The 27373-nt window shown below is 44.6% G+C and overlaps 1 protein-coding gene across 3 annotated transcripts; it reads left to right on the top strand.

Moving 5' to 3' along the window:
* The first annotated feature begins 303 nt into the window (after positions 1 to 303).
* On the top strand, positions 304 to 27319 carry TTC38 (tetratricopeptide repeat domain 38). 3 transcript variants are annotated; one of them, XM_015427229.1, is made up of 13 exons: positions 304 to 376; positions 1968 to 2049; positions 6635 to 6806; positions 10105 to 10278; positions 11408 to 11483; positions 12759 to 12878; positions 14174 to 14233; positions 15490 to 15528; positions 18223 to 18304; positions 20566 to 20731; positions 20924 to 21083; positions 25049 to 25122; positions 26690 to 27319. In XM_015427229.1, exons 1-13 carry the CDS (start codon positions 353 to 355, stop codon positions 26781 to 26783), a joined length of 1323 nt encoding a protein of 440 aa, XP_015282715.1. In that variant the 5' UTR covers positions 304 to 352; the 3' UTR covers positions 26784 to 27319. The 3 variants fall into 3 exon arrangements, with proteins under 3 accessions (XP_015282715.1, XP_015282716.1, XP_015282718.1); XM_015427230.1 differs by having other exon boundaries at positions 305 to 376; positions 1945 to 2049; XM_015427232.1 differs by lacking the exons at positions 304 to 376; positions 6635 to 6806 and having other exon boundaries at positions 2006 to 2049.
* The last annotated feature ends 54 nt before the right edge of the window (positions 27320 to 27373 follow it).

The raw sequence follows: 27373 nt of genomic DNA, 5'->3' as shown, positions 1-27373 counted from the left end.
TGGAGAACTCTTCTGGGCTGTCAGAGTTAACAACACAGGTTTTCTGGACTGTCAAAGGGCAGGTTTACACAAGGCTCAAAAGCAATAAAAGCCTCACGTCTAACAGTGCCGGACTGTGCATAACACATTTTGTATGCTTAAATTTGTTTTGCATGTGTTTTAATTTCTGCCACCATTCTGTTTTTGTTTTAAACACAGATGCACACCTTCCCTTCCTCCCCCGCCTTCGAAATTTCCATTAATGTTTTGTCTTCATCAGAAACATTGTAGACATTTTTCTCTTTTGTGTCTCCCATAGGCTTGGCAGGATGCTGGACTTGTCCTTTCGACCACGAGTAATGAGGCTTGTAAAATGTTTGATGCTACACTTGCTCAGGTAGGAATGAGGATGAGATTATTGGAGAAGTTAATGGACATAAAACAGTTTACATTTCGTTCCAGTTGATTGTCTTCTGTGGGTGCTGGAGGCAGTTTTCTCCACATAAAGGGGGAGGGGAAGATACCCTAAGAATCATAGGATCATAGAGTTGGAAGGGACCTCCAGGGTCATCTAGTCCAACCCCCTGCACAATGCAGGAAATTCACAAATACCTCCCCCTCCATGCCCGTCCTGTGAGATCCCTCTTGTCCCTCTTGTGACATCCACAAGACCAACCATCTTGTGCGTGTAAACTATAGCATGATAAATAAGTGAACCTAGTATGTGGCTGGGCCACTTTTAGATAGATTATTTAATAATCGTATGGCAGTGGATGTAGTATAGCCAGGAGATCCAAAGATTGGCAGCCTGAAATTCTAGCTCTTTTGGGGGCTGAGAGAACCGTAATTGAACCAAGGTCATCCAGCTGGCTTCAAGTGGAGGAGTGGGGAATCGAACCCGATTCTTCAGATTAGAGTCCGTCACTCTTACCCACTGTGCCAAACAGGGAGTTCCTTTCTCTTGTATGGAGCTTCCATGAATTTCCAGTCCAGACCCCTGATGAGGTGAGTGCTTATGTAGTTTCCTTTATGCCATAGCATCTGTTGTTCCCTGAACCTAAAACTTGCAAGGAGGATGTTTAAGGAAATTCTTCTGTGAGCAGCTGTAGAAAGTGAAGAAATTTCCTCTCCTTAACCATCATATATATATGCACGGTTGTATATTAAGTAGCCACTAATTTTTCTGGTCCATCTGAAATTACCTTGGGAACACAACCCAACAGGTGTCTCAGTTGGCTAATCCATTCTTCGGTGTAGTGGTAAAGTGTGCGGACTCTAATCTGGGAGAACCGGGTTTGATTCCCCACTCCTCCACTTGCACCTGCTGATGTGACCTTGGGTCAGTCACAAGCTCTGGCACAGCTGTCCTTGAAAAAAGTGCAGTCTCTGTCGAGAGCTCTCTCAGCCCCGCCTCCCTCACAGGGTGTCTGTTGTGGGGAGGGGAAGGGAAAAGGAGTTTGTAAGCGGCTCTGAGACTCCTTTGAGTAGTGAAGGGCGGGGTATAAATCCAATCTCCTCTTCTTCTTCTTCTTCCTCTTCTTCTTCCTCTTCTTCTTCTTCCTCTTCCTCTTCCTCTTCTTCCTCTTCCTCTTCTTCTTCTTCTTCTTCTTCTTCTTCTTCTTTTGGGCTGTGAGGTTGCAACCGACTTATGGCGGTCCCAGCAGGGGGGATTCAAGGCGAGTGAGAAGCAGAGGTGGTTTGCCATGACCTTCCTCTGCAGAGTCCTCCCTGGTGGTCCCCCTTCCAAGTGTCAGCCCTGCTTAGCTTCCCGGATCTGAGGAGATGGGGCTATACCACACCATTCCACATCCCGATCCATTCAAGTGATTGGACGAGCAGAACCGAGGTCCATTAGTAATACTGTATTTTTAATTGAACAAGGAAAGTGTTCTTAAGAATGTTCCCTTTGATTGCCGCATATATTGAAAGTTGAAAGTGCATTATTCTGCATCGATTCTTAGCCAGGTGTGTTCTCTCTCTGGCCGCAGTATACAACATGGAGAAATGATACAAGTCTAGGAGGCATTGAAGGGTCTCTCTCAAAATTAGAAGCCGCCGATCCAAATTTTAGTAAGTAACCCTTAGAATGAACTCATCTGACGTGGAAATTGTGTTTTCTTTTGCTGCAACATGTAAAGATAATGGTCAAAAAAATCTTGCACAAAAGTGCAAGAAAGATTAAATGGGTCAGTGAAAGAATTGTTGGATTAGGACCCACCGACATTCACAATGCTTTATGGGAGCTTTCGGTGATACAGAACTTGTCTTCAGGATGAATGGGCAAGAAAAGATAGTGAAATACATGCATGTAGCTAAAAGAAATGTTTTAAAACTCAGATGGGTTATAAAGTTGCACTTTTGTTTACCAAAGGAGAACAAAATGGTATAGAAAAGAAGCCGTGAGATAACTTCTCAAAATACACAGACTTGTGGAGAGGAGAGCAGTCTAAAAATATAAAATAAGGCACAAACATATTTCTGGGAACAATTGGCTGTATTGTAAGTCAGGCGTCTGAGCAGGATTAAAGCAGCTTTTCCCCTCTGAATAAGTTCTCAGACTTCATGAATCCTTTGAGCCAGGCTCTCTCTCTAACCCCCACCCCAGTGTTATTTTGGGTGAGAATAAAATTGTGGGGAGGAGTGTGGAGACCACAAACCCCGAGCTCCCTGCAAGATAAAAAGGTAACAGATGGTTTTTGTTACCAGCTTTGATCAGTCTTACACATTTTGCCTGTGTGTGAGAGGAATCAGATCTAGAACATTCTGGACCTTCTAGCTAAAGAGCTGGCACAAGAACAGAGGTCTTAAGCATTCATGTGTTTATTTAAAGCAGCTTTCCTCCCACCTTTCCTCCAAGGAAACCCGGGTGGCATACCTTATTTTAAAAAAATAATAATTAAAAATATTTTTGTGAGTATTGTGTGTTTGTGTGTGTGTGTAGAAGTCATGGTTGACTTCTACTGACCCCTAGTGGGGCTTCAGAGAGGTGGCTTACTATTGCCTGCCTCTGCATCCCAACCCTGGTGTTCCTCGGAGGTCTCCCTTCCAAGTACTTGCCAGGGTTGGCCCTGCTTAGCTTCCGAGATCGGGCTTGCCTGGGCTGTCCAGGGCAGGGCAGGGCAGGGTGGCACCCATTGACTGCTCTCCCCTCCCGCGTTTTACCCTCGTAACAATCCTGTGAGGTAGGTTACTCAGCGAGATGCATGCTATAGCGAGGATCTGAACCGTGGTCTCCCAGATCCCAGTCCAGGGCTTTGACTGCTACCTCAAACTGACTGGCTGCCTGCTTTGAAGACTGGGATGAGCACATTCCCACCCGCCTCTCTTCTGTCACATCAGCTAGAGCAGGGGTGTTGAACTCATCCGTTATGAGGGCCGGATCTGACATAAATGAGATCTTGTCGGGCCGGGCCATGTGTGCCATAAAATGTAATGCCAGGTAGTGGAGATATAAACTTTATAGAGGGCACAAACACAAAGGTTTTTTTTTTTTACTTAAAATGAAAACATGCTTAAAACATCAGCACTCTTGCAATATTTTGTTTAACAGTGTCTGATAACTGACACCTCTTGCTCTGAATTATTGCATCAAAATGTCTGTGCTGTTGCAATCCTGAGTATGCTGTTCAGATATGTATCTGTAAGCTGCAAACCTACGATGACGCAGCAGCAGCAGAACTGGAAGAAGCAGAAGACAGCCAGTTCCACTGCGGGCCTGATAGAAGCCCTCCGGGGGCCTCCTTGGTTTACTTTGTGTTTCCTGATGGAGGGCCCTGCTCCTTGTTTTCCCTTTTTTGTGGCTGTCCTTTTTCCTTTTTTGTCTGCCCGCTTGTGGCCCAGCAGGTATCTTTTAAAAGAGGCCACAGTTCAGGGGGGGGGGGGCAAACTAACACCAAACAAGTGTGATTGTTGCTAGGTGAGGGGCATAAAGCTGACGCTTGCAGTATTTTGGGTTTAGTGCCTGACATTTTTGAGCTAAGCTGGACTCTTCTGCAACACCATTTCCATTTAGGGGGCATGCTGGAGTGGGACGTGCAGCAAGAACAATATGCTTCTTGTGCTTACCCTTTACACATCATTTCATGCGCTCCCGTGTGAGAAACGTCAGTGATCTGCAGCACGTGAAGTCGTGTTATGCTGAATCAGACCATTTGGGATGAATCAGATCAGTATCTGTATTGTCTACTCAGACTGGCAGCAGGGTCTCAGGCGAAGGTCTTTTAACTGGAGACGCCGGGGATTGAACCTGGGACCTTCTGCAAGCCAAGCAGATGCTCTCCCACTGAGCCACAGCCCCTCACAAAGTGTCAGCTTCGTCTGGAACTCTCAGATGCAATAATTCCTTTATCAGGCTTTATTGAGAAATCAGGAAAGTTGCTGTAAAGTTAAACTCTTTGGCAGAACTGAATAATATTACAAAGTTGGAAATTACAAGACCTTTGGTCCAACACTCATTCATATGTCATGATTCCATAGCATAGAGAGAGGTGGATACAGGTTATTACAGTACAACAAGAATGGTGTGAATATTATCATTTCATGTCTTCCATCCAAGGCCATGAGAATTAGAAACGGCGGAAGTTCCCTCTGGCCCCTGCAGAGGAGGCTTCCTTTCACAGTGGTGCTAGCGCAGCTAATCTACAGTTCACACACACATGTCGTATCCTCCCCCCCTGTCAAGAATGTCAGGGGAGGACCGCTTAGACAGCAACCTGCAGGTGCACAGAAATAGCTTGGGAATTATAAACCTAAAGCATAAAGAACAAGCGGGGTGATTAATAACAGTGCGCAGCTATGTACATCAGTGAACCACAGTTACAAATACATGCTTTTATTGTAAAGACGTTCTGTCTAAATTTCTTGTAATTATATGTAATGCATTTTATAGTTGCTGTTTGCATGTTTGGCTTAAGACCTCGGGTCAATGAAGCTAATAAATGAAATGGAAAGTTACAAATACATGAAGCAGAAGCGAACATAAAGTATTTTGCTGTGAGCATCATTTCTTCCCAGAGTCTGTTGTGCTTCCTGACCTGTCTTTAGTTTTACCTCCTGTCTTATGCAGGGGCCAGAATTTTGAACTCCAGGCTTGGCACTCACCTTGTAACTAAGAGCAGTAAACTTGATATACTTGTTTACTACCTCACAGAAGCTTTTAAAAAACTGACACTGCTTCTTCTTACGTCTGAAGTGGAAGATTTCAGGATTCATCGCCTCTTTCTGCATCAAGTGTGGATTCCCTGCTTCTGTTGATGAGCCCCCAAGCTTCTCAGATTTTTTTTCTGGACATTCTTATCCCACTGTTCCTCCCAAGGTGCCCAGGGCTATGTACATTGCCCCCCCTTTTGTTCTCACAACAGCCCTGTTTGGTAGGCTAGGCTGACAGAGAGAGTGGCCTAAAGTTGCACACTTAAGCTGCAGCCCACTAACCAATATACCACACTGGCTCTGTATTCAAAGAAGTCTTTAAACCAGACGAAGATGCCAGGATTACTGGTGCTATACATCAAACAGAAAAGGCTGTTGTGTCGCATGAAGGCTCAAAGCTACCAAGCGCTGCCCTCATCAGGAGGGAGATTTCTGCTGCTTTGGGCATTGACACTGCAGCCCATGAACTTTGGCTCAGAACGCTCCAACTCACCTCAAAAAATGTCAGGCTTTCACTCCAAAATACTAGCTTTTGCATAGAAGGATTCTGGCGAGTTTCTGGTCATTCCCAGCTCTTTTTAAAGACATGTTTTGGTTATCATGTTTGCACGAACAAAGAGCAAAAGATATCACAAAAAACGATGTTTTATTGCAAGCCGCCTTGCGTAACAATATTGTTTGACCGGTCCTTGAGACCAGGAGAAATAAAAATCTGGAACAAGGAAGCAAACGCTCACTTTCAGGTTCTGTAATTTCCAAATCCACATATGGTTATAAAGAAATAAAAAGGTCCCCTCCCTTTCTGTGTCATGAGTTACTTTTGTATGTTTTATTTGATCTTTCCTGAACTCCTAAGGTGGCAGAGTGTATGGCCTGTTTGTTTTAAAATGCTCTAAAGCTGCCTGTAACTGGATTGGCCCATTGGGCCAATCTGGCTTGCTAACAACTGCAATTTTGGGGGTTTTATTCCAAGCCCACAAACTTCAATGAACTCTCTGGCATCTTTTGACCTTGCAAGGAGAGAAAAATGTGGCAGATAAGTGAGATACAGCTCTAATGTTCTTAAGTACCTTCTGCTTTGTTGAAATATACAAAGTGATTGGTAGACCACGTATAAATGAAGAATTTTGGCATCAAAGAAAATGTAATAAATTTAATACTTCAGAAACAATTCATCCGTAGGCACACACATGACCAATATTTATGTAGTTATTTTAAAACATTTGCTAGTCATCTCTGGCCTAAAGTTTCTGAACACGAAGAACAAGAACTCGGTGGTATTTCCCCTAAAGATGGTTTTTGGGGTTTTTGGTATTGTTGAAGGCTTTCACAGCTGGAGTTCATTAGCTGTTGTAGATTTTCTGGGTTGTATGGCCATGGTCTTGGCATTGTAGGACCTGACGTTTCACCTGCCGTCAGGTCTTACAATGCCAAGACCACAGCCATACAACCCGGGAAATCTACAACAGCTAATTTTTTGTTTTACTTTGGGTTTTTCCCCCTGCAGCAATGGGGCATGTGATTGCTAATGGTTTGGCTCTGATCGGTACGGGGAGTTCAATGCGGCTTGACAGAAAATTAGATGGCGCGATAAAGAAAATGTCGGCACTCGCACAGTCTCAGCCGTTAACTGAGCGGGAGAAGCTACACGTCTCTGCGCTGGAGCTCTTTGCCAATGGGTAAGCCCTCGGTTTGGAGGGAATGGGTCTGGAAACCGTTGTTTCATTTTGGTGTAGTGGTTAAGTGTGTGAACTCTAATCTGGGAGAACTGGGTTTGATTCCCCACTCCTCCACTTGCTCCTGGCTGGATGACCTAGGGCAAGCTGTAGTTCTGATAAGAGCTGTTCTTGGAAAAGAGCAGTTTCTGTCAAGAGCTCTCTCAGCCCCACCTACCTCACAGGGTGTCTGTTGTGGGGAGGGGAAGGGAAAGGAGTTTGTAAGCTACTCTGAGACACCTTTGGGTAGTGAAAGTCGGGGTATAAATCCAATCTCTTCTTCTTCTTCTTCTTCTTCTTCTTCTTCTTCTTCTTCTTCTTCTTCATTGTTTGATTTATAGCTCGCCTTCCTTGCTGCGACTCAAAGTGGACTTCAGAATTTAGACATGCCGGACTTCCGGTTTGTGGATCAACGATAGCGGTCGTTCTCCCCGGACCTCGGGGGCGCGACCTGCACACCAGCGATATGGAGGGGTGCTACCTCAAGTAGCACTCACACGGAGCCTTTGCGATAGGCTCCAGGCCAGAGGGCTTTTGAGGGGCAGCCTCTTCGATGGCTCAATGCTGGAGAATTGAGGCTTCTCTCCACCCTGACAGTCCTGCCGCTGTGTGGCCCTCGGGCACAAGCTGATTTGACTGGGACAAGCGCTGAACATCGAGCGGAATATCGATTACTGTGAATGAGGTCAGAGAAATGACCGACAATGAACGTGAGTTCAAAATAAATGGAATATTTTAAAAGCGAAGTACCCCCTCCCCTCGTGGGAAAAGCGAAGTGCAAAGAGGGATGCCTCTTATGCGAACCGACAGATAAGCGTAACAAAGGGGGTAGGGGGGAAACACGCAGCTATTTTGTTTTGAGAGACTTACTTGAGCACTGACATCGAGGTGACGGTTTTTCGAGTCTGCGAGAAGCGGTTTGGAATTGTAAACAATCGTATAAAATGGCGGCCTCGCAAAGAAAGTTTAAAATGAAACCGGCGGGTAGTCAGAGCCCAAAACCGGAAGAGGGAGCAGACATCATGAAAATGTTAGTGGATATGCTCAAGCCGGTGATGGAGCAACTCGATGATATTAACCAGCAACTGACTTCGCTGAATCAAAACTTCGCATCCCAGCAGCTCCAACTGGCAGAAACAGCGAAGAAGGTGGCGCATACGACTGAGAAAATTATAGATAGACACCACAAACAAGAAAATGAAGAAAAGAATGGGGGTAGTTGAAGTAAAACAAAACTTCCAAGAAAACCGTTTGTTACAGCTACAAATGGAAAAAGCCAACATGATTCTCAGATTCCATCGAGTTTCTGCATCGGAAAAGGAGGATCTGAGGAAGTTGCTCAGCGAGATCATTGCTCCAGCAATAGGCTCAACAGCGGATGAAGTAGTAAAAGAGATGGAGACTGCTTATAGGGCATACTCCAACTATATTTTTAAGAATAGCCTGTCTGGAGAAATTGTGGTCAGATTCTCAAGAAGACAGACCAGAGATGCTAAGGTGGGCGATCCCAGAGGGTGTCATCTTTAAAATCAACAACAAAAGATAAAAGATTGACTCAATTTTTAAAGCCGAAGAATTTTTGAGACGTCAGTTGGGATCGGAGGAAGAATCCAAAGATGAAGAATCGAAATCAAGTGATTCTGCTACCTCTGGAACGGATGAGGACTCTGCTGTAGGAACGGGTGCAGGCGCAGCAAAAATTACATATGATTTCAGAGACAGAAAACCGAAGTAAAGGCAGAAGGACTCTGAAAATTGCCTTTTGAAGCAAATAACAAGAAGATGCTCAGAAAGTTCTCTCATAACAACTAACATACTAACATTGAAGCCGAGACAAACAAGAACTCTAAGAGTATATTGCTGTACTAACACTTATTAATAACACTTAGATTAACATGGATATGATCTCCTCCTCTTGGGGTTTTAGTATAGTGTGGTTATCTATCCTTTATCCTTAGATGTAGTCCCCTTCCCTTATATTTTCTTTGTAGTTTTGTAGTCTTATATAAAAATAATAAAAAATATCCCTCTGGGGATAAAAAAAAAAGAATTTAGACATGCCATAGGAGTCATGTAAAGCATATAAGAAACATAGTAAAAAAAATTGCTACCTTTCAATAATATCTAATGCTCTAGAAATATCCTCTCAACAATTATCCATCTGAACAGGCAATCCCCAGCTTTCCTGTATAAACCATTTATTTTGTTGTCTGTTCTTGGGCTAAAGCACCATTTTTTGTTGATTTTCTTTGTAAAAACTAACCCTGTCAAGAGTGCAGGCTTCTCTAGACTGCTTTTCATTGTTTGAAATTCCTTCTCCTCCATGTAGTTTCTGGATTAGTTCTCCCTGTCCCTTATTCAACACACAGGTCTTATCCAGAAATTCCACTTTGCAAGTAAATAGAAAATGTTTTGGAATCAGAAGAGGGAACACTTTTTGGTTGTTGTTTTTTGGCTCATAAGAACATAAGAGAAGCCATGTTGGATCAGGCCTATCCAGTCCAACACTCTGTCTCACGCGGTGGCCAAAAGCCAGATGCCAACAGGAAGTCCAGCAGTGGGACTCCTGTAATGTATTCATAAGCTGCCGTTGAATGCATTATGTGTTGTGTAACATCTCATTGAAAAGCTATGTTAAGCTTCGTCCTGGGCTAGGATCCAAATACATCCAATCGTATTGCTAGCCCAGGAAGCACCTAGCCAATCACTTTACAGCAAGCTCCCTGAGCGGGAACGTCCGTGATTGGTCCTTATCTGAACAACTGTATTGGTTGGTATTTGTACAGTGGGTGTGGCTACATTAGCCAGGAGAGTTTAAAAGCAGGACTACTGCTGTGTAAGAACTGAACTGTTCTGTTCTGGCTATCAGATGTTGATCCGTGTTGGAGTTGTGTTCGAGTTGATGAATAAAGTTGTGTTCTTGCTGAATCACTCTCTGACTTCTTTGTTAAGCGAGCGATTTAACAACTCCTTCTGTTACTTTACGGCTCTAGTGGTTAAGTCATGCCTGCTCATCTTATGACTCACCAAGACAAAGGTCTTGGTCCACCAGCCATTTACACCAGGTCACTCCTTGAGGCTAGTCCCTGGGAATCAGCCCTGCGTGGTCGATGGACTCTGTTTGACTTAGTGGATCACAGACAATGTAGGCCTGAATTAAGTTAATGCTAGCTTTTGTTTCAGAGATTAGGCCTGAACAGGCAAGGGGCTGTCAGCAACCCTGGTATGAAGGATAACTGGTGTGTTTCCTCCTCCCCTGCAGGGAGCTTCCTAAAGCTTGTGATACATGGGATCAAATCCTACACAACCACCCAACTGACTTGTTAGCTATTAAGTTTGCACACGATACTTATTTTTACTTGGGACGTCAGATCCAAATGAGAGATTCTATTGCCCGAGTGTATCCTCACTGGACACAAGACATCCCTCTTAGCAGGTAAGATCATTTTTGTTCTGCCGCTGTCTGCACGTGCTGTTCTGCTCATGGTCTTTTCTTAAACCAAAGAACATCTGTAAATGTTGGCTCATTTCATAGTTCCTTAGTGAATTTGTAGTCCGACAGAATGACATGTAAATCAATACAAATTGGATTCAGAGACCCTTTCACTTACAGAAGTTATTTCAGTGTTTTCCAGTATGTATTATTTAAAACATTTTCCTTCCACCTTATCTCCATGGATTCAAGGTAGACAGTGCAGCGTGAATCTGTGAGGACCTAAATATTAACAAAATTAAATAGATTAAAGACATACAGATCACCAATTTGAAAGCATTCAGATTTAAAACACACAGCAAGCTCACAACTAAATCTGATGGAACAATTCATGCTCTGCCCAGTACCTTTGACAGTGCATCCTAGGAACACTCTCCTGAGAGTAAGCCCCACTGAATAGACATGGGTAGGATTCTGAACAGACTGTTTAGGATTGCTGTCTAATAGTAAAATCCTAATCGGGTCTCCCAGTGGGCAGCACTTAACTGCCAGGAAAGCGTTCTTAGGATGACACTTTTTGAGAGTCAGAGGCTTGCAGTAGGAGGCTTAGACGTTTTCCACAAAACCGGGTCTCCTGGCTCCTGCATTTGTATTCCTTCGCGGCTTCTTTCGTTTCTGCAGAGGTATATTCCATCCCAGGAGCAAAAACAAAGTTTGCTCCCTCTTGTGGCGCCGCAAGGGAATTCCCAGAAACAGTGAAGTCTGATGCTGCGCTGCAAGAGAAGACAAACTTCGTTTTTTGCACCTCGGACTGAATATATAACTGCGGAAATTAGTGAAAGGCAGAGGAATACAAATGCAGGAGTGGGGAGGCCCGATTGTGCAGAAAACATCTTAGCAAATCGATGGCTGAGGTGAGATTTCTTGCCTGCTGCTCACATTATTACACAGATTCTGTAGTTGCTGTCGTCTATTGAGAATGCAGTGTTGATTCCCTGAATACACTAATTTCTAGAGAGGCCCTCTCACAAATACTAAGATCTTACGTAACTAGCTTTTGTAGAGTAGAGTTATCTTGACTGGGATATTAATTATTCTCTGACTCTGAAAGGCTTTTCCACTCTTTGCTTAGTTACCTGAAAGGCATGTACTCCTTCGGGCTAATGGAAACCAATTTCTTTGATCGTGCTGAGAAGCTTGCCTATGAGGTAAAGGAAGCCAAAGGCTGACAGTCGGCATTTTCAATTTGTCTGTGGAAGTGTTGGGTGAGGAAAGTGGTTGGTAGTAACTCTGAGCCCACGAAAAAGAGGATTGTTTCCTAGTCTTTTTAAAATCTGCTCGCTTCACTGAATTTCTCTACCAGGAGTGGGGAGCCCAGAACACATCGTACTCCAGCTTGTACCTCCTCTCACCGTTCTCTCAGTTGCGGTCTGTTTTCCTCCCCTCCTGTGGACTCACTTGGGTGTGCGGCCCACAGAGCTCTTTTCTTAAGAACATAAGAGAAGCCATGTTGGATCAGGCCAATGGCCCATCCAGTCCAACACTCTGTGTCACACAGTGGCTAAAAAAAACCCAGATGCCATCAGGAGGTCCACCAGCAGTGCCAGAACTACAGAAGTCTTCCCACTGTTGCCCCCCCAAGCACCAAGAAGACAGAGCATCGGTGTCCCAGACAGAGTGTTCCATCTATACCTTGTGGCTAATAACCACCGATGGACCTCCATTTCATATGTTTCTCCAATTCCCTCTTGAAGCTGTCTTTGCTTATAGCCACCACCAATGTTCCCTCTAAGCTGTGGCATCTTGTGAGCAGAAGTTCTGCTTTGTGAGTGACTGGCATTAAAGTTGTGAGCAAGTGATTTGTCTACTGCATAAATCAGTTAGCTCTGGAGCCCTCCTTCCTGAGCTAAGACAAAAATGTGTGAGCTGGAGGCTAAAAAACTGTGAGCTAGCTCACACTAACTCAGCTTAGAGGGAACACTGGCCACCACCACTTCTTGTGGCAGTGAATTCCACATGTCAATGACTCTTTGGGTTCTAAGCTGAGTTAGTGTGAGCTAGCTCATGGTTTTTTAGCCTCCAGCTCACAGATTTTTTGTCTCCACTCAGGAAGGGTGGCTCCAGAGCAAACTAATTTATGCAGTAGCCAAATCGCTCACTCACAGCTTTAATGCCAGGAGCTCACAGAGTAGCATTTTTGCTCACAAGACTCCACAGCTTAGAGGGAGCATTGCCCACGAGTTCTTGTATTGTGAGAAAGGGAGAAAAGTACTTCTTTCTCTACCTTCTCTATCCCATTCTCTATCTTGGTGTGCTAGGTATTATTCCTCTGTGGCAGGGTATGTCACTTGTCATTTTGCCCACCCAAGAGACACAAGCCATTTGAGGCTTTTCTAAAAAACAGAGTAAGGAATAAGAAGGCAGCACTTTGGTTAATCTCCCGTAATGAAGACGCTTTATCTCCCCCACCCTTCTTCTCTTAGGCGTTAGCGATCAACCAGACGGATGCATGGTCCGTGCACACCATTGCTCATGTGAATGAAATGAAAGCAGACCTGAAGAGTGGGCTGGCGTTCATGAAGCAAACCGAAAACAACTGGAAGGTCAGTTCCTCTTACCTGGCTGTCAAGTTGCTGAGCTCTGCACGGTCATGCACTGAATGTGTTTCTTCCATGTACTGTGTTACAAACAAGCCATCAGATGGACCTCTGCTTTAGATGCCTTGGCCTTCTGATGTAAGTCTGGCACATGCAAGGAGCAGGGGCCTTTTCAATGGTGGCCCCCTTTATTGGGTGTAGTACCCAAGAGCTCAGACAGATGTCCTGAAGATCAGGCATCTCTGTCCATCTGTACAGTTCTTAAACTGCAGGCTTTTGAAGCCTCAGTTTTCCCCAGTCGGTATAGGGAAGAGAGAATCGTTCAACTTCCGCTCAGTTTCACCAATGAAACTGAGTATCCCACTTCATTGTTAGCATTTTAAGGGGGGGGATGGGGAGATGTGCTTTTTTGCATCGAGTCAGCTAGCTGGACAATTTTAGACAGATATTTGAGCTTCCCTATTTCAGAGGGAATTATGGATAACTGACTGATTTGCTTATTCTTGTGCTGCAATGACTATTCACCCTTGTCTTAATACGTTATTATTTGAAACAGTATTTTTAACCGTTTTTGAAATTTTAAAATCGGGTTGTTTTAGAATACAGAGCTGAAAAACTAATTGATTAAGGGAGCGATCATGTGCAGGTCTACTCAGAATTAAGTCCAGTTTTATTTGGTGGGGTTAACTCCCCAGAAAGTGCTCCGAGGACAGCAGCCATAGGCGGCGGTCACACATACTAAATAATCCGTTCAATCCACTTTCAGTGCACTTTACAACTGGATTTTACTGTGTGAACCGGCAAAATCCAATTCGAGAGTGCATTGGAAGTGGATTATTTTGTGTGTGTGATCGCAGCCTTAGTGAAACAGCTAAAAGTGCCCTTTAATTGATCACTGTTGTTATTCCTATAAACTGTTTTGTAGGTCTCAGATGGAAAAGTGAGGTATACTAAGTTACGTTATGAGCCATGAAGTGCAGGCTCACCTAAGCCACCAATAGACTCACCTTAGACGTGCAAAAGCCACTGTCCTTTCTTCCCCCAACTTCTAGTTAGTATTATAAGGGTGATAATGCCTTCCATGGATGTTGTAAGCATTAATTTTGCAAGCAGGGTCCTTGAAATCAGATGCTTTTGAGTGGGGGGGGGCACAGTGTATTGGATCAGGGACCCGTGTAGCTTTCCCACTATAGAGTATTCTGGCCTCTGAATGGCCCTGGAATGTCTTCCAGTTGTTCATTGCTTTATTTTAATTTAATGTAAACATTTGCTTCCCCCTCCCTTTTTCTCATTGTTACCAGGATAGTGATATGCTTGCTTGCCATAACTACTGGCACTGGGCTTTGTATTTTATCGAACAGGTACGTGAGCATTTCTGCAGCTTTGCCAGTGTTTGTTTGAAAATCCTTGAGAGAAGGTTGATTTTTCTGCTGTCCTTCTGTCATTTCTTTCCCTTTATTTGGTTTGCTCATTCTGTACAGGGGACAGGTGGCATTTTAACTTCCCCCAGTCTTGGGACCTAGGGCACTATTATTGCCCCATTTGGAAAAGAAAGTGCTATTATATTAAGCAGGAGGATTAAAAACAAAACAGTGTGTGGAATGAGATGAATTCTTTCTTTACAAGAAGGCAGTGCAGGCCATGGTTGAAAATGGTAATTGGTTTGGATGTGTTTCTCTTGTGTGTATGAGTCCAGTAGCACCTTAAAGACTTAACAAAACTTGTGGCGGGGTATGAGCTTCCGTGAAGTGAGGCAGTGGCTCACGAGAGCTCCTCCCCTGCCACAAATTTTGTTGGTCTTTAAGGCGCTCCTTTCTACCACTGAGACAGACTAACACGGCTTGGCAGCCCTAGGGCCACCCTTCCCTGGAGTGAGCTCAGGGCGGCTCACAACAAAATAACATACAGATCTCAATTTAAAATAGAATTAAAATAATCCGGCAATCTCCAGTAAATTAAAAAAAACATGACCTTCAGTATATAAGATGGTGAATAAGAAATCCCACTCCCCTCGCCTGCCAGGGGGAGGGTTTCGAGGGATGGAGGAATTATACAAAGGCGCCAAAGAAGCCCTGCCACTGAAGTTAAAACAGATTTTAAAAATTGCAGTTACCCTGCAGGGGAGCAGACAGACACGGTTGCCTGTTAGCATGATACTTCCGAGAAAGCAAGTTGTTTTTCCAACCTGCAAAAAAAATATATGTGACAATGGAATCTGATCTTGTCCTTCTTCATGCAGTCCAGTTCCAGCTACATCCCAGCCCTTCCTAATAGCAAAATTCCTGGGGGGGGGGGTGTGGCCGTGGCCAATGCTCCCTCTAAGCTGTGGAGTCTAGTGAGCAAAAATTCTGCTTTGTGAGCTACTGGCATTAAAGCTGTGAGTGAGCGATTTGGCTACTGCATAAATTAGTTTGCTCTGGAGCCATCCTTCCTGAGCTAAGACAAAAATGTGTGAGCCAGAGGCTTAAAAACTGTGAGCTAGCTCACACTAACTCAGCTTAGAGGGAACACTGGTGGTGGCGGCAGTGGCGATAGTCTGACTCAACGTGCTTCTGCCCATGCTTCTTGTTACCGGTTCTGTAAAAATCAAAGCATGAAATTCTCTTTGCTTTCGTAGGGCGACTATGAGGCTGCTCTGACCATTTATGACACTCACGTAAGTACAAGTTTTTCCTTGCAGGCAAACGGCCCGGTTCTCTCCATCCCCGTCTGACTGCGTTTGTGACTTGATGCTGAAGTTGCTGCTCTTCCTGGCCAAGGAAAGCTGTGACCTGCAGGGGCAAATTTCTTATCTGGCATAGTTTGCAGCGCCATCCTGAGCAGAGCAGCACCCTGTTAAGCTCATTGACGCCGGTGGACTTAAAAGGGTGCAGCTCCACACAAGGCGAGGCTGTGAGTCTGCCTCTTCTTCCCCTTTCGAATAATTTATTTTGTTAGTCACGGGGCCTATGAGGAAGCTGTGCTTCCACGGCACTGTTTGGACTCCTCTGTTTTCCCATTTTACAGTGTGGACTTTGCTTTCACCCATGTCACGGCTCAGGTGAGGTGTCACCTGATGCTGCCACCACTCTGGGCCCTTGAGAAGGCCCAGAGCACCCTCCCAAGACCTTTAGACCTCCCTTTTGGCCGAATAATAGGCGTGAGAACCAGGCAGAGTGAACAAAGACAATTGATTAATTTATAAGAGGTCAAACAACAAGGTGCAGAATAACAGTAAGTGGGTGAAAAGAAAAGAAATCAAATGCCCTTACGCGTCTAAATGTACTGTCCCTAGCTCACTATCTGCAGTGGCCTTAGACTACTCACCCTTCCCTCAGGATGAGGGTTTCTTCCTTGCAGCAGCCTTCCTTCTGGCTCTGCCCTCTGGGAAGAAGAACAGCTTTTCCTGCTGCTCCAGATCTTTTATTCCAAGCCCTCCTTTTTTCCTATTGGTCAATTTTGGCTCCAAAACCTCTCAGGGGCTTCTGGGAGTTGTAGGCCCAGCCTCACCTACTGCTAGTTACCTTGGGCCTAGTAGGCCTCTGGTGGCACAGCCCAGATCATGACAACTCACCTGACTGATGTTGGCAGGAGCATGTGAGTGGAGGGAGGCAGCGACACTGTGCTGCTGAGAGGTTCTATCATCAATAGGCTGGTTGGTTATGGCTGAGCTCAAAGCCAAGGAGATGTCTGATTATTCATGGGTGGGGTTTCTACACAGTTTAACTCCTTTCGGCCAGTAAACTCCAGGACGGAGAGTCTCATATCACCCTTCTGAGGGAGCGCAGACTGGCAGAAGGGGGGGGCACCTGTACAAAAGGAGCGTAGTTACCTTGGCCGTATTTGGGCCAGTCACGTAGTCTCAGCCTGTTCTACCTCACACGGTTGTTGTGAGGATAAAATGGGAGAAGAGAAGAAAGGTGTAAGCTCCTTTGGGGAGAAAGATGGGAGAGAATTGAGGTAAATAATAAATGGATAATTGTCTTAATCCTCATAAGCAGAAGGTGAAACATTCCATTTTTAAATGCTTGTTCCAGATTCAAGATAGTGATGTTCAAAATTATTTATTTACAAAAATGTGAGCATATAATGTAGAGCTTTGAGTGCTAGTCCATCTCTTCTCCCCACCCACCCCATATCCCATGGTTCTTCCCGTACAAAATCTATCTGAGCTCATATATAATCTTAAGAAAGTTATCTCGGTACTCAGGCAGGATCCCATAGTAATGGACACTTCTAGCCTTGAACTGCAACAGAGAAATCACTGTCAAAACGAAAATGCTTCTCGGTGCCAGAGAAGAGAGAGTGAAAATACTTCAGAAGTCACCGTGTTCCTCACAAGGGGAGAACTTTCACACCCAAAGGTCACCAGGCATTAATCAAATTAGTCACCAGATTGATAAGTGTCTGTTCCAGGACACTTAGATGAGGAATCAATGTTTACTTACTCAAAGGTATTAGCTATGTGGTAATATGAATGTCATCAGTCAGTCTTCCCACACTTTTATGAATCACGCCAAGAATGACTCAAACATGAGAGTGACCTGGCATTCTATTACAGAAATGCTGATGCTTGTAGTATTCATTATGATACCCCCAAACGATCTTTGTGTACACTGTCTTCTTGCCTTGGACAAATTTTTCTTTTCTTGCATTGTTTCCCAGTTCTTCAGGTCTAACCCCACTGCATTGTCCTTTCCCCCTCCCAGAGTTCTTTGGTGTCTGAGTTGTTTTTATCATATGTAGTAATCTTCAGTTCTAACCCCACTGCATTCTCTTCCCCCGAACTCTTTGGTGTTTGATTGAGTGGATTTTTATCATATTTAGTCATCTATCTATTCTCTTTCAATGCACTTTGCAACTGGATTTTACTGTGTGGAATGGCAAAATCCACTTGCAAACAATCACTAAAGTGCATTGGAAGTGGATTGAAAGTGCATTATTCAGCATGTGTGAACATGAGAAAGGTAGACTATAAATAAAAAATAATAATAAGACATTGTGAACACAGCATCTGAACCACAGTCTGTGGACGAGCATAGATTTATGTACTAGAAGAAGTTTTATGAAAAGTGCAAGTTAGCTCACCTTAGTCAAAATTATTGGATTTACAGAAGAGGGCCTAAGTGATATTTGGGGAATCAAGGAAGGCACCAAGTCCATATGCTTGCACAGGGAAAGCAAGTTAGTAATACGCAGTTTAATTTTGAGTTTTAAAAATTAGAAGAATACAAGAGGGGGACCTGCAAGGATTCACAGGGGAGGGGAAATCCCATTCCCTCCCCCCATTGGCTCCCGCTTCTCCCCTCTTGCTTTGTCCGGCTTCCTTGAAAGTGGCCAATCCAAGTGCTGTCTGTCTTGTGGCTTACAGATTGCACCCAGGTGCCAGTCAAGTGGGACCATGCTGGATGTCGTTGATAATTGCTCCATGCTGTATCGGCTGCAATTAGAAGGTACAGAACTGCTTTCTCCTTGTGTGTTTCGTTAGCGTCGTTCAGAAGACGACGCTTTAGGCTGAGCCAGAAGTAATTTTTTTCTTTATAGTCCTCTAGATGCACATTTCGACGTCTCTTAAAATGCCGAGCTTCCAAGAAGAAGACACACAGATAAAAAAGAAACAAAATCCCCCTCAAAATTAGCCTTTTGAGAGCAATCCCCACCCCTTTGTTTTAAAAAATGTACTAATTTTTTGGCATGCAAAGGGCTACTTTGGAAGGGGTTTCTGTTATGTCTTGTTTGTTTCTGTAGTGCGCTTTGCTCTTCTGTACCATAGAAACAAACAAATAATAATAGCAAACTCCAGCCCTTAGCCTTTTACATGCCAAACAACATTTTCTGGTATTTTTTTGAAACACAAAGCACTAGTTTTAAAGGGATGTCTTTCTTTGCTTGTGTTTGTTTCTGTGTTGCAGAAACACACAAGTGCATGCTTCTTTACCACAGGAGGGGTCGAACTTTTGAAATGGCCCCTTCCTGTGTTGCTGTTTCTTGGTTGTGAACCGGGGGTGTGCTTTTTAAATTGTTAACCCATCCTGAGTAGGACTCTGGAGAGGCAGCACAGAAATCTGCAGAATAAATAATACCTTCCTGAGGATCCCTGATTCTTGAGATTGTAGAAGAAGAAGAAGGTTGGTTTTTTATATCCCACTTTCCTCTGCCTTAAGGAGTCTCAAAGTATCTTACAATCACCTTCTCTTCCCCTCTCCCACAACAGGCACCTTGTGAGGCAGGTGGGGCTGAGTTCTGAGAGAACTGTGACTGGCCCAAGGTCACCCAGCAGGCTTCATGTGTCTCAAAGGTCTTTTAGTTGCCTTCCCTTCCTCTCCCCACAACAGGCACCTTGTGAGGCAGGTGGGGCTGAGTTCTGAGAGAACTGTGACTGGCCCAAGGTCACCCAGCAGGCTTCATGTGGAGGAGGAGTGAGGAATCAAGCCCAGCTCTCCAGATTAGAGTACTCCGCTCTTAACCACTACACCACGCTGGTGCACACATATGGCACTTTTAAAAATACTCCCTTTGTCTATCATTTCCATGAACATCTGAGAAAATGGGATTTGGTGCTTGGGGGGGCAGTGGGAGGGCTTCTAGTGTCCTGGCCCCACTGGTGGACCTCCTGATGGCACCCGCAATTTTTGGCCCCTGTGTGACAGAGTGTTGGACTAGGATGGGCCATTGGCCTGATCCAACATTGCTTCTCTTATGTTCTTACGTTTAAGCATTGTTTCATTAAGCCTTGAGTTTTGGCCCTGCAAGTTCCACAGCATATAACAGAAGATTGTCTGTGTGAAACTCCTGTATCAAAGGTGCAGCTGGAGGAAGCCGCGAATCTGTGGCCTCTTAGCCATCGGCTTCTGCTCCCCTCCCCTGACTGTGTTAAACAGGAAGAACAAGCGACAGAAAGCCAAGCTTGATTGTTGTATGGCCTGACAAAGGAGGACCTGCCCCTTCCCCTGTGGCCTTCATTCTCTGCTTGGCCTTTCATTCTGACGGTTTAGGTGTCCTTTGTTAGAGGCGCATTCCTGTGGGCAGCCGTGTTGGTCTGAAGCAGCAGAACAGAGTTCGGGTCCACTTAGAGGCAGCCACTTATGTGAGAATGGGGAAGAGGTGGACCCGAGTGGTCAGTAAACATTTATCCCAATAGAGAAATTATGTTGTACATTTTTTAAAAAGCCTTCCAAAACTAAATAGATCAATGTAATGCATGTCTGTTCCAGAGTCAGTCCTAGTGTTTTCGGTGGGGCCTACGCCCAGGTAATGGCAGAGAATTGCGGCCAAAGACATATTTCTTTAAAAAAATTTAAAAAAGACTAGGCTAGATGTTCTAAAAGGAGCTGCGGTGGCTCAAGTGGTTAAGACGCTGAACTGCAGGCTGTGGAAGGTCGGTAGTTCAGCAGTTCGAGACCCGAGTGTGCCACATGACGGAGTGAGCTCCCGTCTCTAGTTCCAGCTCCTGCCAGCCTAGCAGTTCGAAAGCAAGGAATTGCAAGTAGATAAATAGATACCACTTCGGTGGGAAGGTAACAGCGTTCCGTGTGCCTTGGTGTTTAGTCATGCCGGCCACATGACCACGGAAACGTCTTCGGACAGCGCTGGCTCTTTGGCTTTGAAATGGAGATGAGCACCGCATCCCTAGAGTCGGATTCGACTGGCTTTCGAGCAAGGGAGACCTTTACCTTTACCTAGATGTTCTAAATATGTGGCACTTGACTCCTAGGTGTGAAACTGGGAGACAGGTGGCAAGGAGTAAACCAACTGACGCAGAAACATGCCTCGGATCACGTCCTGATCTTCAACGACGCTCACATTCTGATGGCTTCATTAGGGGCCAAGGACCAAAAAACGACTCACGAGCTGTTAACAACTCTCCAGGAACTGGTCCAGTAAGCTACAAACAGTGTTATGAGTACAGATCTCTTTTTCTTCTTGCTTGGTGTTTTGTTTTTTTCAAGTTCTAACTTTCTGCCTCTGTTCTTGTGATCCAGTGACGCAGCCACCCCCAGTGCAGTGGCTGTGGCTTATTAGCGCTGCAGTTGGCTGTTGTGTGACTTCCCCCTCTCTTTTCTGTTCTCCAGGGCGCCTGGCGAAGACTACGAGCTAAACCTCTCTCTGAGGCTGGGCCTTCCTCTGTTGCAAGCTTTCGTCGCGTTTGAGAATGGCAACTACGACAAAGCGGTGGAGTTGCTCTATCCCATTCGCTACCAGCTGGTTGAGATAGGGGGAAGCAATGCTCAGGTGAAGGGGCAGGGTGGGGCTTTCTAAGATGGAAGTTTGGCCGGCTTTGGTCTGTCAGTGTTGGTGCCCCAGGAAAGGTGGAGGCTAGCTGGAGAGGAAATGTCTCCAGGAGTGGATGAGGCCGTGGTGTGAAGGGACAGCTTCAGCTTTGAAGAACAAGTAGGAATGAGAGGGGTGCTGGGCTTAGTTCGTGGTCGCCGTCATGCTTGTTCTCTAACCTTGTTCCTTCTAAATATACCCAAGATCTGAAAGCCCCCAAATCCTCTTGCAGGTGCATTCCCTGGCTGCATCCACTTCAGGGCCTTGGTGCAATTCCCACCCCAAAACCTCCTGGAGGTTTAGATCTGATTGGAGGCAAACACACTCAGTAGACAATGACTTCTTCCCATCTGTACTGCTACTGGGGACAAGAGCCTTCTTCTGACCACCATGAAGGGCAACAGAACCATCCTTTCCCTTAGGAATTCCTGCAGGGACGTTTCCTCTTCCTTTGCGTTCACGCTCAGTGCCATGTTTTCTTTCATGACTTACTTTGCCTACATTTTGTACAATTGTGATGCCCCTTCTCTTTCAATGCTGGCATTCAGAAGAAGAAGAAGAAGAAGAGATTGGATTTATATCCTGCCCTTCACTACCCAAAGGAGTCTCAGAGCGGCTTACGAACTCCTTTCCCTTCCCCGCCCCACAACAGACACCCTGTGAGGTAAAAGAAGAAGAAGAGATTGGATTTATACCCTGCCCTTCACTACCCAAAGGAGTCTCAGAGCGGCTTACGAACTCCTTTCCCTTCCCCGCCCCACAACAGACACCCTGTGAGGTAAAAGAAGAAGAAGAGATTGGATTTATACCCTGCCCTTCACTACCCAAAGGAGTCTCAGAGCGGCTTACGAACTCCTTTCCCTTCCCCGCCCCACAACAGACACCCTGTGAGGTAGGCGGGGCTGAGAGAGCTCTTGACAGAAACTGCTCTTTTTCAAGGACAGCTGTGCCAGAACTACAGCTTGCCCAAGGTCATCCAGCAGGTGCAAGTGGAGGAGTGGGGAATCAAACCCGGTTCTCCCAGATTAGAGTCCACGCACTTAACCACCACACCAAACTGAGTCCAGCCAGCCCCTGCCAATTTTATTTCAAAGTTTATTTATTTGGTTTTTAGAATAATATATACTTTTATTTTGGATATAAACAACATCAAAAATATACACATAAGCTAGAAATACTTTTTTTAAACAACAACCCACGTGTATATGTAAAGATACATTTTTAAAAATATAATCCAATAATTCTTATTTGAGTACCAGGATCAAGTATTAGCACATTAATACATAAATCTTTAGTTTACTTATTTGTTCATGTTAGTTTTTACATTTTGCCACATCCATTCTCCATAAGGTACCTGTTTCCAATATAAGTATAAATTATCAATTTAATTTTTATAACTTTTAGATTTTCCAATTATTTTTTTAAATTTTTTAACATTTTGAATTTACTACTATATTTGCATCCAAACATTCTATACTAAACTCTTATATCATTACAAAATCAATTTTAATTGGTCTTACTTTTCAGAATGGTATCAGATTAATATCCAGACTTCCTTTACCAAGTTTTCCTATCTTTAATCACTGCAAAACCAATACAGTACCCTCTTAACACCCCACTATATCATTCTACTTTTTATTTTTAATTAAAGTTTCCAAGGTCAGTACTTCCATTTAAACAAACATCCTAAGGAGGTAGACAAGCAAAGAAAATGATACAACTTGATTTTCCACCTATGGATCAACAGTCTGCTCTTCTGTAACAACCTGTCTAAATGTTTTCGATATTTCCATGTATGATAATTTCTTCCCAAGCTGTTCCTTTTTCTTCTCAACCAATCAAACGTCCATAAAGTATTGTCTCCTTTAAGTTTCCATGAACGTCGCTTTTCCCTTTTCTTTTTCCTTGTTCTTTCTCTCTTGAAATTTATTTTTTGCTCCTGATTTTTTGGGGGGATTTTCATCTTTTCAATAGTTATATTTATTGTCTTTTTCCCAGATATTTTAATTTGAGAGGAGGATGAAGGTATAGTCTCCAGTTTGTTTTTTGCTTGCTGAGAAAGTCCCTTTTCCATTAAACTCTTGGGGTATTGTTCCAGCATTTTCTCATTTTCTATTTCTAATTGCAAGTTGTTTGGCTTTCCTAATACATTTGCAAAAGCTTCTCATTATCTTCATAAATTGCTCTACTGTAATCTCTCCACTAGAGTGTTCTCGTTAATTTCCTCCTCCTCCTCTTCTACCATAGAAACCATTTTAATTGTCGTTTTAAATTGATTTACTCAAGTTTTAACAGTCCTTCCATTCCAAGGAGATAAAAGGACAAACAAACTGGTTTCTTTTAACTATTATCTCCCAATGTTCTTAGATGTCCTTGCCCCTAAGGAGAAGCCAAACATCCCCTGGAGAAAGATAAATAAACATCCACAAGCCTTTCATCTGCTCCAACACGCTCTCTGGCCGCTCTTCTTTTCCATTCTGCAAACTTATACTCCAGACTCAGCCATATTTTATATAGATAGAGGTACTCACAGTTCCTTTTCTCATATTTCCTCCCTTTAGGTTGCTGTTATCTTTGTAATCCATACAAGTTAAAATAAAAGACGGATGGCGGCGGCTATGTGAAGCATAGAAAACCATGCTTCACTCCACAAGCTGCTCCTGCGTCGGGTCACATAGTGGACACACACCCCCTTGCCAGTTGCGGGGGCGGGCAGAATAAAGCCTCCTGCTCCAGACCTCTCTCCGGGAGGTCTGGCGGAGTTCCCCCGGCAACCGGGAGACTCTGAAGAGAGCAACAAGGGATCCGGCAGCTCAGAGCACACCGAGAACTGCCCGTCGCCGCGCCCTGCCCCTGCCAATTGTTAATTTGGCTGTCAATATAAACACCAGCAGAAGAACAAGAAACCAGTATCATGGGCAAAATGATCAGCGGGTCATCATACAGCAATAGGGATGCAGAAGGACCACACTCTTCTCTCAAAGGCATTCGTCTCACAGTAGTAAATAAGCTTATTGTCTTAGCTGTCCATCTCACATCTCCATTTCCTGTTAGATGAATGCCGGCACGTAATGGACTTTCTGTTTGGATTTGGTCAAGTTTCTACTCTCGGACCTTGATCATTATGTCTCTAGTAGAATGGCCTCATTTCCCTTAGCCACAAGAAAAATAAGAATGAGTGTAGTATTCAATGCAAAGTAGAAAGAGTATAGGATTCAAAGTAAGATACTGATATTTTTATTGCTTACATTATCATTTTATAGTCTGATATATATTTTTCTATCCAGGTTTGATGTGTTATGTTATGGCCTATATTTTTCTATCCAACTTTGATGCGTTATGTTATGACCTATGGCTAAGACAATAAGCTTATTTACTACTGTGAAACGAATGCCTTTGAGAGAAGAGCGTGGTCCTTCTGCATCCCTATTGCTGTATGATGACCCGCTGATCATTTTGCCCATGATACTGGTTTCTTGTTCTTCTGCTGGTGAATAAATATTGACAGCCAAATTAACAATTGGCAGGGGCTGAGTGGACTCAGTTTGGTGTGGTGATTAAGTGTGCGGACTCTAGTCTGGGAGAACCGGGTTTGATGCCCAACTCCTCCACATGCAGCCACTGGTGTGACTTTGGGTCAGTCACAAGCTCTCTCAGAGGTCTTCTCTCAAGGGCAGTTCTTGAAAGAGCTCTCTCTGCCCCACGTATCTCACAGGGTGTCTGTTGTGGGGAGGGGAAGGGAAAGGAGATTGTAAGCCACCCTGAGACCCCTTTGGGTAGTGAAGGGCAGGATATAAACCCAATCTCTCTCAGTCTCTTCAGTAACAAATTTTCCCTGCCTTTTGTGTTTAAATTACTGACAATCAAGAATCCCCCCCATCTCTTCTTGCACAGCAGTAACATTGGTCTCTTGAATTTCCCCCCAGAGAGATGTTTTTGCCCAGCTGTTGATCCATGCTGCTCTAAACTGTAAATCCAAAGCGAACCAGAAACTTGCCAGGTGAGTGAGTGAGTACCGCTTTCTGCAAACGACCTCTGGATTTTGCTCAGCTGAAAGGCAGCGGTGAATTCATGAGCTCAGGTGGCGCGTGGCAGGTATTCCTGGCCGTCTCAGACCCTTTGACACTGTGGCCCAGAAGGAGTGGCTGCTGTGACAGTAGGGCCTGGTGATGCCCAGACACGCGTTCCCTTATTGAGACGGCTGAAGGTTCTGCTGAGACCGGTTGGTTGTCAGAAGCTCTTCCACCATAATCTTTGCACAGACTTTGGATCTGAGTGCCCTTTGGAGCTAGATGCGACAAAGGCAGTTAGACCGGCCTGTCTCATTTGTCTGGTGTTTGAACATTCCCAAGTGTAATAGTCCTCAGTCACTGGCTACTGGCATTAAAGTTGTGAGCCAAGCAATTTGGCTGCTGCACACATTAGTTTGCTCTGGTGCCGTCCTTCCTGAGCTAAGACAAAGATCTGTGAGCTGGAGGCTATAAAACTGTGAGCTAGCTCACACTAACTCAGCTTAGAGGGAACACTGGTCACTGGCCAGTGGCTGCAAGGGGTTTTTAAATGGCTTTGTACAGTCCCGCCCTGTCCCCCTCCAAAGGAATATTATATTTGGAGGAAAAGGAGAAAGTTGTTGATCCTTGGAGAAGGAAGTTGCTGGAGGAACGCCATGGTTTCTAGGCAGGATGAATGATTGTAGACGAGAACGTCTTGTCGAATTGAACATGAAAGTCCCAGTTCCTGAGGTGTCAGGAGAGAAATGCTCAAGGTCAGACCAAGTTGTCAGCGTTTCGGACATTCTTCCAAAGCACTAGGGAAGGGAGCCTGATACGGTGGCCTGGTCTTACCCATCTGCCAGCGGGGGGGCTCCTGGCTTGGTCCCGGGGTTCTCTGGCATGCGCACTTTGCAATGGCATCACCCAGAAGTGACGTCAATGCACTGGGCATGTTGTATAGGGGACGCTCTAGCATTTGGCTAAAAACTCTATGGTCACCATACAGTTTTTAGCCAAATGCTAGAGCATCCCCTGCATGATGTGCCTGCTGCAATGACGTCACCTCTGGGATGTATCTGCTGTTCTCTAGAAATTGCACCTGACCGGCATTCTGCCCTATGAGTAGTTCATTGACAATGAGGCTGGAGGGCCAGTTGATTTGCATTCCATAGGCTGAAAACGATTGCTGTTCTAATATGTGACTTGCCTAAGTTTGGTTTGTATATTCCACTTAAAATCTGGGTAGGTGCCCTTGAGATTCGGCTGCAGTAGCTTGCTGGGGGGGCGGGGGGGGTGGTTTCCTGCTGATTCATCCTGTGTGATATTTAAAGGCCAGGCATTGTGCAGGCTGGGCCCATTATGTGGGTCCTTCGCACCCCGTGATTGCCTCAAACCTGTCAGGGCAACATCTGTATGCCAAGGACTTTGCAGAATTGGCCCAGCTCACATGTGCTTGGCTGAGTTTAAACATGACAGGGCTGCTGCTTCCGAGGACATTTGACTGCCGCAACCAAAACTGAGCTGCTTTAAGAGAGTGTTCCTGTCCCCCCCCCCTTCCCCTTTTCTTTCCTTTAGATGCCTCCTGATAGAACGTGAGGAACTGAGACCAAATGCTCCAATGACTGAGCGACTCATGCGGAAGGCCTCGGCCGCTCATGCCCTAGGATGAAACTCGGACCTGGCTTGCTCAACCAGTTTCCAATCAGCATTCTCATTCAGAATCTGTTTCCCGATATGGCAGTACGCCATAATCACTGCCTAAATGCAATAAAGAAATCTTACATTCATCTTAAGCGCTCTATGCCTTTGGGAACTGCAATCACAGAGATTCCCTTTTTGCTCCTTGGCTTTCTGGTAGACTTCTCATTCTTGCACTACTTTGACCTGTTTGTTCAAAAATATTCAAAATCAGTTGCTTTTTCACATCGGGAGTAGAAAAGGGGAAATGTGAGTGAACTGATTGGCTAAAGCAAGATGCCCAATGCAGAGTTCTGATATTCTAAATCACCAGTGGGGATTGTTTGTTATTAGGATTAACGGGATGAGTAAGGTGCAGAACGTGATTTGGATGTATGGAATGTATAGTCATGACTCACTGGAATGCACAAGCAGCATGAACAACGAATGTATTTTGAGCAGTTGGTGATTTATTTATTTTTTGCCTTGTGATTTCTAAAAGCTGTGTTGTTGTTTTTGCCGTCAAGTCACAGCTAACTTTTGGTGACTCTGTGGGGTTTTCGAGGCAAGAGACGTTCAGAG

Source organism: Gekko japonicus, unplaced genomic scaffold (assembly GCF_001447785.1).
Source record: "Gekko japonicus isolate JY-2015 unplaced genomic scaffold, Gekko_japonicus_V1.1 scaffold1221, whole genome shotgun sequence".
In the NCBI taxonomy this organism is placed as follows: domain Eukaryota; kingdom Metazoa; phylum Chordata; class Lepidosauria; order Squamata; family Gekkonidae; genus Gekko; species Gekko japonicus.
The sequence above is the reverse complement of the archived record's forward strand: the minus strand, read 5'-3'. Positions and strand labels throughout refer to the sequence as shown.

Excerpts from the sequence above, each read along its gene's own strand:
- TTC38 (XM_015427229.1), top strand. The coding sequence starts at position 353 with ATGTTTGATGCTACACTTGCTCAG. Across the intron at positions 11,484-12,758 it reads CTGAGAAGCTTGCCTATGAG|GCGTTAGCGATCAACCAGAC; the intron begins GTAAAGGAAGCC and ends TTCTTCTCTTAG. Across the intron at positions 15,529-18,222 it reads TGACCATTTATGACACTCAC|ATTGCACCCAGGTGCCAGTC; the intron begins GTAAGTACAAGT and ends TGTGGCTTACAG.